This window comes from Ictidomys tridecemlineatus, unplaced genomic scaffold (assembly GCF_052094955.1).
Source record: "Ictidomys tridecemlineatus isolate mIctTri1 unplaced genomic scaffold, mIctTri1.hap1 Scaffold_85, whole genome shotgun sequence".
NCBI classification, from domain to species: Eukaryota; Metazoa; Chordata; class Mammalia; order Rodentia; family Sciuridae; genus Ictidomys; species Ictidomys tridecemlineatus.
Genome location: NW_027526100.1, coordinates 1062242 through 1075753, shown reverse-complemented (window position 1 = coordinate 1075753; position 13512 = coordinate 1062242). Strand labels below are relative to the sequence as shown.

General features: G+C 37.2%; 1 protein-coding gene across 7 annotated transcripts in view; it reads right to left on the bottom strand.

Annotated features, from left to right (window-relative positions):
- LOC144374736 (uncharacterized) overlaps positions 1–13512 on the bottom strand; it is a 59338-nt gene that overhangs the window by 34261 nt on the left and 11565 nt on the right. For 2 of the 7 annotated variants that reach the window (XM_078037480.1, XM_078037478.1), the window contains 4 exons: positions 4464–4619; positions 3954–4028; positions 1429–2332; positions 862–955 (listed from right to left, as the gene is read on the bottom strand). In XM_078037480.1, coding sequence (XP_077893606.1) covers positions 862–955; positions 1429–1444 — 110 coding nt within the window. In that variant the 5' untranslated portion in view covers positions 1445–2332; positions 3954–4028; positions 4464–4619. Of the gene's footprint in view, positions 1–861; positions 1239–1428; positions 2333–3953; positions 4029–4463; positions 4620–8444; positions 8523–13512 lie in introns of those variants that run through there. The other 5 variants (XM_078037479.1, XM_078037481.1, XM_078037482.1 and 2 more) reach the window with 5 other exon arrangements.

Sequence of the window (13512 nt, the reverse complement as noted above, 5' to 3'; positions counted from 1 at the left end):
AGCCATCAGTAGAAAGGATCTCTGTGATTTGAAGGCCCTAGCTTCTCCACAATCTGCAGTATACTTTTAGGCTGCCCAGAAATCCACTGTGCAGATGCAGTTTGGAATAAGTTCCTGCATGAATCAGTGAATGTGTGCAAACTGCATGCACATGTGTGTCAATGGCGGGAATATGTGCTGGGATGTTCCCAGGCCCTACCTCACAGTTATAAAAACAGTTCAGCCCTCCCAAGGTACTACCTCACCCAGCTCTGGTCCCCTAAGACCTCTCCAGCCAGGGTTGTGCCCCTACAAACCTCAGGAAAACTGCCCCCTCCAGCTAACCCCTAGCAAGAACAGGCACAGTGCACCTCTCCCCACAAAAGTTCCTACCCCACCAAGCTCCACCCCATTCACTCTGGTCTCCCAATAACTCTCCAGCCAGGACTGCACCCCCACAAGCCTCAGCACAAGCACCCACTGTAGGCATTGCATTGCAGTGACAGGCTCAGCAAGTACCCTCCCCATGTACTACCCCATCCAGTTCCTGGTGCCCTAACACCTCCCCAGTGAGGGCCTTGTACCCACAGGCCTCAGCAAGAGCGCCCCCTCCAGGCATCTCCTCACAGATACAAACACAGTGTGCCCCTCCCCACCAACTACCTCACCCAGCTCCGTTCCCCTGAAGCCTCTTCAGCCAGGGCGGTGCCCCCAAAGGCCTCAGCATGAGCTTCCTCTCCAGGCAACACTTTACAGAAACAGTGTGCCCCCTCGTCACACACTACCACACCTAGCACCTACCCCATCCAGTCTGGTCCCCCAACACCTCTCCAGCCAGGGCCATACACAACACATTGCTGAGGACACTGGAGGTCTCCCTACCTTGGCTCTGCTCCCAGTTTCAGCAGGAAGGATCTCAGGTACTTGAGGAACATGCTTCTCCACTGTCTACTGGCCACTTCTGGATGCCTGGAAACTCAGAGCACAGAAACAGCTTGCAATATGCCCGCCCAAGCTTGTGTGCCTCACGCACTCGCCTGTGTGTTGAGGGTGGGACTTTGCCCAGGAATGTTACAAGGTAATGTCTAGCAACAACAGGCACAGTGCGCCTTCTCCCCAGACACTACCCCACCCAGCTCGGGTCCCCTAAGATCTCCAGCCAGGACCCTTCCCCCACAAGCCTCAGCATGGTCACCCCTTCAGTCACTGCCTCCCATGGATAGCACAGAGCACACCCTCCCCTGCACTATCCCACCCAGCTCCTACCCCACGGAGCTCCTACCTCACCCACCTCTACCCCTCCCACCTCGTACCCCACCCTGCTTCTGGTTCCCTAAGAACTATCCAGCAAGGTTCCTATCCCATATAGGACTCAGCAGGGTCCGCGCATCCATGAACCACCTTACAGGGAGAGAGACACACTCTGCCTCCTCCTCATGCATTACTTACCCAGCTCTGGTCCCATGACGCCGCTCCAGCCAGTGCTGCACCCCACAAACTGCTGGACACACTGGTGCCCTCTCTACCTGAGGCTCTCCACTGGGATGCACAATGTCCAACAGGAGCACAGTGGTGAGTGCCAGGCTGCCTTTGTGGGAAGCCTCACATCCTCACCAGGAACCGCAAAGTTGAAAGCTAGAAGGGACTTCATCCCAGAGGGCGACAAAGCTTCTTGGCCAGGAGCAGAGCAGGCCAGGCAGCCTTGCAAAGGTAGGTCCTCAGCTACTTGAAGACACGCGCTTCTCCACCATCTGCCTGAAACTTCTAGGCCGCAGGAAACCCACTGCACAGAAGTAGTTAGCAGTGCGTCTGTGCATGCGTGCGTGCGTGTGTGTGTGCATGCATGTGCGCGTGGAGCATGACCGCGTCTTGCATTCGTTCGTGTGCGCATCATGCATTCACTTATGAGTTGAGGGCAGGGCTGTGCCCAACAATATAGGGGTGGGGCCACATGATGTGCAGGGAGGGCGAGCGGGAAGTAGAGTTCCCGGGAAGATGGGGAGGATGGCTTGTGTTGCAGGAGGGGGCGCTGCAGAACTTGCCCAGGAGGTGGCGTAGGGTGCCGGTTCCTTGTCTGGGCCACAGTATAGGAGGCAGTGCAGGAATGTTGTGTCGTACCCCCGCTCCCCTGCAGTAGCGCTTGAGGTTGGGGTCCATGCACAACTTTTGCTGTTTGGAGCCAAGGTAGTTCTCACAGCCCTCCTGGCTTCAACTTCTGGGAGGACTGGAGTTCTGGCCAATGCGGTGCTCAGCACTAAATAACTCTGGCCAAACATGGAAACCTGCCGGTGCCAATCCAGGGACCTGGTAGTGATGATGCAATTGCTTGGCTGCACAAGACTGCTGAGGTCTCCTGTCAGATATATATATGTATATATACATACACACACGTACATATCTGAACCAGTAAGCACAGCTAGCACTCACAGGTACATATACACCTGATCACATGGATTTATGTAAAATTGGTTAATATGTAGAGGTAAGGTTAGGGTTAATATGAAATTTTGGTTTGAGTTAGTGGTAGGGTTAAAGATTAACATGTGTATGTGAAAATATGAACAGTCCTAAGTATTTACATTAAAAATGTACTGAAACATATATAAATATACATGTTATAACACAGAGAAGAATACAATATGAGTAATGTGATTATACATGTTGTATATAAGTGGAGGTGAGGATATAACCTATAAATTACATATATTAGTATAGATGCATATTTATCATTAAACAATTAAAATAGAAGTCAAAATACAATTTAAAATTTATTGGAAAACATGGATTCAAGTCAAACTGGATTTAGATAGAAAGGTAATGTAAAGATAATAAAAAATTTGGTTTGAGTTAGGATTAGGGTTAAAGAATGGACATGTATACTGGGAAATATCTGTATTCATAAGATGAATGTGTGAAAATATGTTAAAAATACATAAAAAACATGCATGGTATGACATTAGGGAGACTGTTATATGAATCATATGATGAGACATTTTGTAAATAGGGAGTTTCAAGGATATACCCTATAAATTATATACAGTGATATGTATGTGAATTTAATATTGATCATTGAAAATAAAAGTCAAAATACACTTTAAAATTCTTATTGGTGTACAAGGATTGAAGTAAAATTTGCCTTTCTTATAGAAGTAACATAAAGGTCAATATAAAATTTTGGATTGTGTTAGGGTTTTAGTGTAAGAATGAATATGTGAATTGGGAAATATCAATATTCATAAGAATATACTGTGAAATTATGTATGAAAGCATATATAAAACCACATGTTGATACAGGCATAAGTAAAATGTGAGTCATGTGATTACAAATTTGGTAAACATGGGGATGAAGAATATATCCTATAAACAATATATACCAGTATATATGCAAATTTAATATTGATAATTGAACATATAAGTCAAAATGCACATAAAATTTTATCATAGTGCACATGCTTTTAATAAAATTTAGTTCAGTTACTTATTTGAGGAGAACTGATAATGCAAGTTATATAATAGAAAGTATTTTCAGGGTAACAAATTTTTACCATGACAGTAGGATACCTGGTCATTGAATCTATACCTAGAAGCATTGCTTAAAAAACTATGCTTATATTTTAATGTAAATTTTTTTCCCAAAACATACTAAACGTTTCTAACTATGATGTGTCAGTACTCTTGGGAAGGAGGTTAACAAATGTCAACCTGACATTGAATAAGGAAAAACAAGAGACCAAACAGGGAAAGTCCTCCAGGTATAATTCCAGAACTGAAATGTTGATTTTGTGCCAGTTTTAGACTCTAATCCCTACTCCTGGGGGGAGTAAGGGAAGGAGAATTCATTTCATGAAATAAATTTGGGAAATGAGGTCAAAGAATCTGATCTCTTTCATAGAGCATTCTAATTAAATCTATTCCTCAACTGTCATGGAAATTCTTTTTCAGTACTGACACAGAGTGGAGTCAAGGTGTCATACCTGGGCTGGATGGCCCCTCAGGAGAGCTTGTTTCCAAAGCACTGTCTGGAGGAATCCCATCTACTAACTGCAGGGCTGAAAGGAACAACACAATTTATAAACAAGCCTCATACATAAAGCACCTTTACAGCTTCACTGTAGCTTTTTTATATATAATCCAGAAAGAATTGAGCCTTGACCTTGCTAAAAGTCATTTTACTACCCAACTGTGAAATGACAAAATTCCACTTAGATTCATTTCTCTCACTATATAAGTCAATCCTGGAGTGGCAATGTTTTCTAAATAAGTTTACAAATTACAATCTGCTCATTTTCGGATAATGAAGCCATATAATTTTGTCATTTTATTTTGTGTTGCAGATTCATAGAAAGTAGTCAAGTGAGAATAATCAGGGACTATTTATAAATCCTAAATATCATTATTTAATAAAAAGACAAACATATCATTTCTGTTTGTATTAAGCAGAACATAATACAAATGAAAGTGTTAATGTGGAAAAGTAACATTACCAGTCACTTGGCCATTTCCATCACTTGAATGCTGAGCTGCTTTGGAGGGTGGGGAAGGTGCTTTTCACTTTGTTCTCCTCAAAGATGAAGTTCCCCAATGGAGGAGCTACTGAGCCGCAGTGAGCCTGTTCTCACTATGCTTGCTTCACAGGGCCTCTGTAAAAAACAAAACCACCAAACACAATCCTATGAATAGAAATTAATTGCAAACCTTATGAAGACACTGATCTTTAAAACAAATCCATCATCTACCAAAATGAAGCACAATAGTAATTTATTAAAAAAAATAGTTTTGGAACAAAGAAAATCTGTGCAGAAGTAAGGTAAAATATAAGGAAAAATAAAATATATCCCTCCCCAATTAACTTAGACTAGGACAGGGGACAAATATGAAAATAACAAATTGAAATTTAAAAGGCTTTTGAGAAATACAGTTAAAAACTAACTTTTACAGAAGAATCAGAGAAATTATTGAATGTAAAGTAAGGTTTTAAAAGGAGAAGAGTACTGGTACACTAATAGCTGTCTTAGTTAATCTATCTCTTTTTAGCACCAGTGTATCAGTGGAAAATGTTTCAAGAATTTATATTTGCCCAAGATAAGGTCCTTGAGGTCACAGACTACAAGTGGCTACTGCTCACATTCCTGGCAGGTGAATGTCTGCAGAACCTAGGACTATCCTGCCTCCTCAGGCAGATTGATGCCTCCTGGCCAACTGCCACACCATCTTTGCTCTTTGACTTATAACAAAACTTAGAATTGTTCATACTTTATTTCTGCAATTTCTCTTTTCCCACTTGAGTTTCCCAATTAAATTTTTACCAACCCTTGACCCATTAACACTTTTCCTATCAAAATCACCAATGACCTTGACCACAAATAAATCAGTGGTCATTTCTCTCAGAACTCTTTTTTTTTGGACCTGTTAGCAGCAATAAACACACATGACCTCCCTTCTGCAGTGCTTTTTCTTACCCAGAACACCACATTTCTCACTCTCAACAGATCCATACTCTGGTTGCTCTGCTTTTTTGGTGCATTAGTTTTCATCTTCTGACCAACATTGGTGTCACCAGAACTCTGGCCATATTCTTGTTAATATCTATACTCACACTTTCTTGATGATTTGTTACCTGTAAGTTTTATATACATGCTGATGATTGTAAACTCATGTCTACTCCATCTGATGACCTGTTTTGGTCTCCACGGCAAGGCCACTTCAACTTAGCACGTCTAAACCTGAAATCTTAGCAGTCATTCCTTTTCTTCCTTCTACCCAAACCCTGTACTTCTCATGGTCTTTATCTCAGCAAAGAGCAAGTCATTTTTCTATTTGCTGTCATTTCCTCTCTCATCATCCATAACAAATCTACCCTGTTGGCTCCTCCCTTAAAAGACACTGAGCATCAGCTTGACTTCTACCATAGAGTCTGAATCATTGACAACACTCTAACAGGGCTCTGCTTGTACACTGAATGTCTACTGTCTTTCCTCAACATAGCAGGAAGAAAAGATCCTGTTAAAGTGTGTAAGTTACTTTAGGATGTTTTGTTCAAAACCTTCTAGTATTTTCCCAATTGGCACAGAAAATCTAAGTCCTTTTAATTGATGTCCTGGTTCCTATATGTCTCTGACCATCTGCAAGGACAGAATAGCTCACTCCAGTCACAATGGCTTTTTTGCTGCCTCTCATGGTGCCTGGAGAGTTCCTGGGATGGCTACCCTGGCTGTTCCTATACCTAGAACATTCTTCCTTCTGATAGCTTAATGTTTCTCTCCCTCATTTCCTTCTGGTTATTTCTCACATGTCACCTTTCAATGCCTTCCTCCCTGACTCCAAAATTTTCTATCCCATTTCCAAGCTTTACTTTTTTACTATAAGCCTTTAACAGCTTTTGGCTTATTTACTGGTTTATTATCTGCTTCCACTGAAATTGGCTATAAGGGCAGGAACTTGTTTTTCTATTTTGCTCATTGCTGTAATTCTGGAACAATTGTTTGGCATACAGAAGTTTCTCAATAAATATTTAAGTGAGTGGAAAATGAATTCTGTATTTTCTTCTTCATGGGTAAGAAGTCTTGATAAACGTGGACTAGATGTTTGTGTAAATTTGGGTCATTCCACTCTTACAGGACCATGTATGTACATCCAAGCAAAATAGTCCAATACATAAGAAGTTCCCTGTCTTTGTGCTTTGCTACACATCCAGAAAAAAGTGACGAATTTACTATTTCATAACTTTCTAATACTTCTGCCAGAGGAAAAAAACCTGCCCCAAAAGAAAAAAAATGATTTAAAAACTATCATCATTGCCAACTGTGTGAGATACTAAAGACAACGATGGATCACTACAGAGACAGAAACACAAGCCTACATGGCAGATTCTATACTATACAAACCCCTCATTCATAATTCCTCTTAAGGAAGGAGAGATAAGGTGGCTGGTGATCTCATCATCCCCCCAAATATTAAACTTCTACCATATCAGTTGATATATAGTTATAGCTAGCCCTTGCCATCATATTACGCTGTTCCTTCTTTCAGAACTCAAACCTCTAATAATCTAGCAAGAAAAGAAAACCTGCCACTCAAACTCATATTTTGATTCTGAACCACTAAAGTCAATTCTAATTAACTATCGTGATCATCCCCCACTGGGAGGTCATGGGATGGATCCCCAACAGACCTCTAAAATAATTCAAGAGAAGGATCCTCAGTAATAAAGAGATGATATAGAACATAGTGAGGAATTAGCAGTAAATACTGATTTGAGTAGATTATAATGCCTCTGTGGTCTGAAACTTTCACTTGATCTCTCATAGTATTAGCAAATTCAGAGAAACTCAAGGAGTGGTTAAATGCTAAAAGAACATTTTAAAATATTTCTCTAAAAATCTAAAGATGTTATTTCTTGAGAAACTGACTTCAGTTTAGCCTTATTCAAGCATCACTATCACTGCAGACCTGGTTTATTAGTAACAATGCAGTAAAAGCACACCAAGGAATGACATCTTTGATCTTCCTCCTTAGTTTCATCTTTCTCATGTTTTGACTGATTGCTTTCATGAGGTATATAATAAAAATACTTCCACCTTAGGCCATATTCTCAATCACTGTCACTTATGAATCTCACCTATTACATGCTAAAAGCAGTCATGATATGAACTTCACAGACAATAGTGTTTAAGAGCTAAAGACTTTCATAATACAGTAAAGCAGACAGCATAGAAATTTTAAAAATAGAGGAATTTTTATACTCACAAATTCATGTAAACATATCCATAACTCAAATACAGAATACCCACATATTCATATATTTATCAGTCTAGAGATCCTAAAATAAGCTAGCATTTTTGTACAGAATATGTATATTTCTATGAACAAGGAATTTAAAACTTGTCAGAATAAATAAATAGCATTTATGAAGACAATTGAGGGAATGCAAAGCTATGGATACCTTGGGAAGCATATATGTTATAGTCATTCTACAAAACACTGGTATAAATTGGCGTACATTTCTAGAGTTGCAGTTTGAACCACAGACCCTCAGAACAAGGACATTAGGAGAGACATGATTCTTACTAATTGATATGAGGTAGAACTTGTGCCTGTCATAACTAGATTCCATCTTATAATTAATAGTGAAAACTTGCTAAATAAAGAGACAAAATATAAATGTAACAATTAGTATAAGATGATCCAAAAGCAGGAGTTCTGAATTAATAAGAATTGTGAGATTAGTTAATCAACACAAGATTAATAATAGAAATGTAAATTTTGAGATGTAACACCAGTAATAGCATTTAAAAATAGCTTTATATTTTCAGTCGTCCTATGGGATACAGAAGAGGTTAGTTGTTTTTATAAAAAGAGACTCTCAGAAAAGAGCTTCAGTCAGCCAAGGTAACAGCCAAACAAAGTTACTAAAAGTCAAATTTGAAGTTTTTTGAGGTTGACTAAAATATCACTACTAAGAAAACCTGGAGGAGTACTTGGTCTTGAGGAAAAGATGGTCTGTATCTACTGAACATATCCTCTTCTTGGGTGAAAGTCTGCAGGAAAAATGGAGTATTTACATTAAAACCCTTTAGTACTTCTTGGTTAGATTGTAGCCAAGAAAGTAGACTTCCTAAATTACGACAGTTCTTTAAGTAATACACAAGTTTCCATTTAGAATATATTCTCCTGTGTCCTTCAGGATGTGCTTCCAATAGTCTCCAAGTAACTGTACTTTTGCACTGATCAGAATTCAATCACCTAGTGTGAACCAGAGGGAGGTTCATAGAAGTTTTTTTTTTTTTTTATGTTGGAAGATAGCTCACCATAATGGTGATCCCCAAAATGGACTATGGGGTCAACACTAGGGGGAGAACCAAGAAATGTGTCATTTACTGTCTCTGTGACCTTCAGTCTCCTCATCTATAAAAAGTAACCATATCTATGTTAAAAGGTGCTGTGATCCTTAAATGATCTCAGCATATATAAAATGGTGCCTAGTACACAGTACATGTTCCATATTTATCAGCTGTTATTACATGACATGTGAATGTATTCCGTAAACAAAATAAAAACATGATAGTTATTAAGGTTAAAGTGAAAAGTATGGATATTTAAAAAAGGAAATATTTATGACTGCCTTTCTCTTTGGTGAAAGTGAAATTGGGGGTCCTATTGGAATCAATCTCAGTTATGATCAACTTTAAAACCCAACAGTGTTCAATATTCAGGAACCTGTGCTTAGTCTGCTGCATAAGCCGAATTCGCTGTTCTAAAATTCTCCACCTTTAATCACCTCAAGTTATTTCATCATACCATGAAGGACTTTAATAAAAGTTAAATAATTAACACTAGTTTGTTAAATGCTGGTGATGAGTACGTGAATATGCATTAGAGTATATAAATCTGAACAATCTAACAGGTGAAGTTTACATGAAGAATTAATTAAAGAATAATTTATAAATGTTTACCTTTTATAACCAGGATACATTTCCTTTGGTCAAATTATATATGTGTGTGTGTGTATATATATATATATATATATATATATATATATATATATATATATATATATACACACATACATACATACATATATATTTAACAGTGGTTAAAATTTAATTATTTTAAGTCTAAAGGGTTTACAATATGAGAAAATAGGTTTCTATTTACCAGGAGAAACTGTTATGGTTAATCATTAGAGATATTCAATTATTTAATTTAGTTAAAGCTACTGATAAGTCTGTCTGCCATTAGTGACCACTGCACCTGTAATAGAAACACACATCACCAAACCGTGTGCTCTGTGAAAAGGGAAACACTACAAGGAAAAAACAGAATCCTCTAGCAAAAAGGGCAACGTCAGGTTGAAAACCAGGCCAGATCGTTAATGTCCCACAATTCTCATCCAAATCAAAATTCACTGGTTCAAATGAAACTAAATAAAAGTTGAAAACAGAATTAAATAATGTTCAAAAGACTGATGACTAGCTGAGGACTAGCTTTGCACTAGTTACTAGGTCACTTATTAATCATTAGGTGAATCATAAGATGTGGGTCACTGGAATCAATGCATTCTAGAAAAGAACACAAAAAGAAAAAAATCAATTAAGGCATATAAACAGTAGCCTAATTTTAATAATGTTATTTAATGTATCTATTAGGAGTTTTTTTATTATCTGTTTACAATATTATTTTCACATGTGGGGAGGATCGGGGTAAATAGAGAGAACCTAAGAAATCCTGTAAAATTATTATAAATTATATATATATATATTTTAAGGTACAGATCAACATTATTCTTTGCCAGCTATATATTCCTTGTAAATACTATGAGATAGTATGAAATATTAAAGTTCATTAACTTGAATATCTAAGCAACTTCATTAACTTGAACACATCTTCATGAAACTAAGTCTTTGAGCACTTTTTAGTGATACCCACGTGGTCCTTCAGGAGTCCAGGGAGAAAGATGTCCATTATTCAATGTCTTAAGTTGTTTCTGTAGTTTAGGTTTCATAAATCCTCACAGAGTTGAAGTAGGCATCACCATCTCATTACCACTGATCAAAGCTTCCCACAACAAAGCCCTTTCATCCAATTTTAAAAGACAATAAAAGGATCAAAATAATTTTACAATACTAGAGCTGGAAGACACTTTGATGAACACAGTTACAAAACCTTATTCTACAGAGAAGAAAACCAAGCCACAGAGAAATTCAATGAAGATGATGATGGAAAAGAAAATGACAAGGACAAAAAAAAAAATCATAGGCCCAAGAATAGAATGTAACCATACTCCAAACCACGACAATTCCTGTTCTGCCACAATATACTTCTTTTTTCCAGCCCTTCTCTATGCAAAGAAGAAATAAATTACAAATTTTTCAACTTGTGTTATGACCTGAAAATGTTTTTACACTTCTCTTGAACAACATGCACTTTCATTTCATAAGCCCTACAATTTTGTGTGATAGCATACAACCAATTCTTGTTATTGAGAAACCTTTGCTTATTACATTTTGTTAAAGACCAAAGATGAGGGCCTCTCTCAATAGTATATCTTGTGGGGAAAAGACAGGATGAACCAGAAGAGCGCAGAACCCATGATCAAGCTTAAAGATAGGGAATGGTGTTAACTCTAGTCTTCTGTTATCATTTTAGCAGAAGTCTTTCTAGGGACAGGGTAGGGGAATATGCAACACCAACAGGTAAACAAACTGGGGCCAATTCAGTTGATTCCAAAAAATGCACCAAAGATGTATAGCTGGCTTCATTCCAGACAGTGCCCCACCTCTATAAGCTTATCACCATCATTCTAGGAAAGATGCCCACTTCTCTCTGCCCTGGCCTCTGTTATCACAAACCAATTACCACTGAAAGGTGAATCTCTCCCATGGCAGACAGGCTAAGCGAACTTTGAACCATAAGGATTGGTCAAGAAAGCCTCCTAACACTGATGGTTTTCAATATGGTTTTATGAATATCTTGTGCAATTTTAGAGAGAAACAACTTTTTTGCATATTAATAGATAAGGAAGAGAAATCCACATTAATCCCACAACCCATTGTTCTTTGAATAATATTTTTATCTAAAATTTAAATTTATAATAAGCATAGTTTTTTTTTTTACATTTCGGTCAGAAGTAAACTGGGCAGAAAACTAAAAAGTAGTGATACAGAGGGTTATTGTGGACATTAACTGGGTAATATTCTTTAAACTTGATATGTAATATTAATAGTCAATAATATAAGCATTCACCATTGCTTTTGTTATTCTGACCCTTGAAATGAACCTTATGAAAACCACAATAACAAAATATGCTTTATATCTGGGAAAGATTAAATATATTGTGCCAGTGCATTTCTCTACTGAAACCAGTCATATTTTTGGAAGTACAGACAGCTGTATTTGATGTATCAAACTGCAAATGCCATGGTAACCACTGTTCCTAGGCAATTGTAGAATGATGTGTGTGGTCCACTTTCCATATGATAAGAGGAGAGTGGAGGGGAAAATAAAATGTTACCCGATGATCTGGATTAAAAAACAGTATATTTCTTAAAGACTACAAATACAAACTTTATATATAGAAGAGTACAACCTTAATTACTCTGTTGAAAAGTAGGATTAAAATCAATTAAGTAAAATGAAAACAAATATATACCTACTCATACAAGCAGATACATCATCTGCTTGTAAGCCATTGATATAAAAGTGAGTAAAAGATGAAGACAGCACATATTTTGAAAAAATTAAGTTACTTATTAAAAATGAATACTCTAGGTATTAAATTTCACTTGCATAATACTAGATGTCAAAAGTCTCAATTGCTCAATCTTTGAGTGTTTGTAGCAGAATGCAAAAGGAGACAAAATGAAATATCCACTAGAGATTATTCTGACTGTGTTTTCAGTCACAACTCAATATCCCAAGAAAATGGCATATCATGTTAGTGGTCAGTGGAAAAGCTGGTGGGTGTTGTGTACACATAGCTCTAAGCCGCAAAGACACACCAAATATGTCAAATGAAAAATTCTCCCAAAGGTTCTATGAATTCTGAGTCAAGATTATCCACAAATTCAACTTTTTTACCTCTTCTTCTAATGTAATAAATCTAGTTTCTGCACATACAGTGCAGAAACTAGATTTCTGAACTTAGTTTTAGTTCCAGAATTATAAGTCACTTTCAATTTAAGTCAAGTCACTGCATTTCTGACTTCCTGTTTCACACATGTTGGTCTTACTATATACAACTGTATATATTTTCTATACTAATGCATGGGATATGGTTTGCATAAATAAGAGAATGAGTCAAATATTTTATATTTTGTCACAGAATTGACATTTTGAATCATTAGAAGCACAAAATGCCCCAAAAGTTCCATTAAAAACTGCCAGAAAAATTCTAATTGGAAAGTTTTTCTTTTCAAATGAACATTTTTGTAGATAGGAATATCTCCACCTTTATAGGGAAAATGACATGAAGCCTGAAATAATGGGAAAAAAGTACAGAAAAATTTAAGGACATGAAATTGACAGTGAAATATATATTCTATAAAATACAGTCTTAAATGGGGAAAATTTTAGGTACAGACCTATTCCAAGAAAAATTTAGACTATTTTACTAATTTTAAACTTTTATGAATTCTTTTTGGAAACTGCACAATCAGTTTCCAAAATCAGCTCAGAAAATCAACAGCCTGTAATGTGAATAATTTCAGTATAATTTCTAAAAACACAATCCAAATATCTTAATTTGTCGATATTGAGAAATGTCTTAGAGGAATTAGGCAAATTATTAAATACGGGCAGCCAAAAAAATATATAAGAGATATGTTTGACAATTTTTTTCAAGATACAGTTGAACTAACTTATTGGTAAGCCTTGATTGTGGGAAACATAGTATTAGTGACTTTAAAAGAACACTAAAATGAACTCAAAGCTCAAAATGGATAAAACTGCTAATTATAAATCACTGTCAGACATTACTGGTATTTATCTCTCTTACTTATTTTCTGTCACTTTACTCATACAAAGTAAGCATTTGTA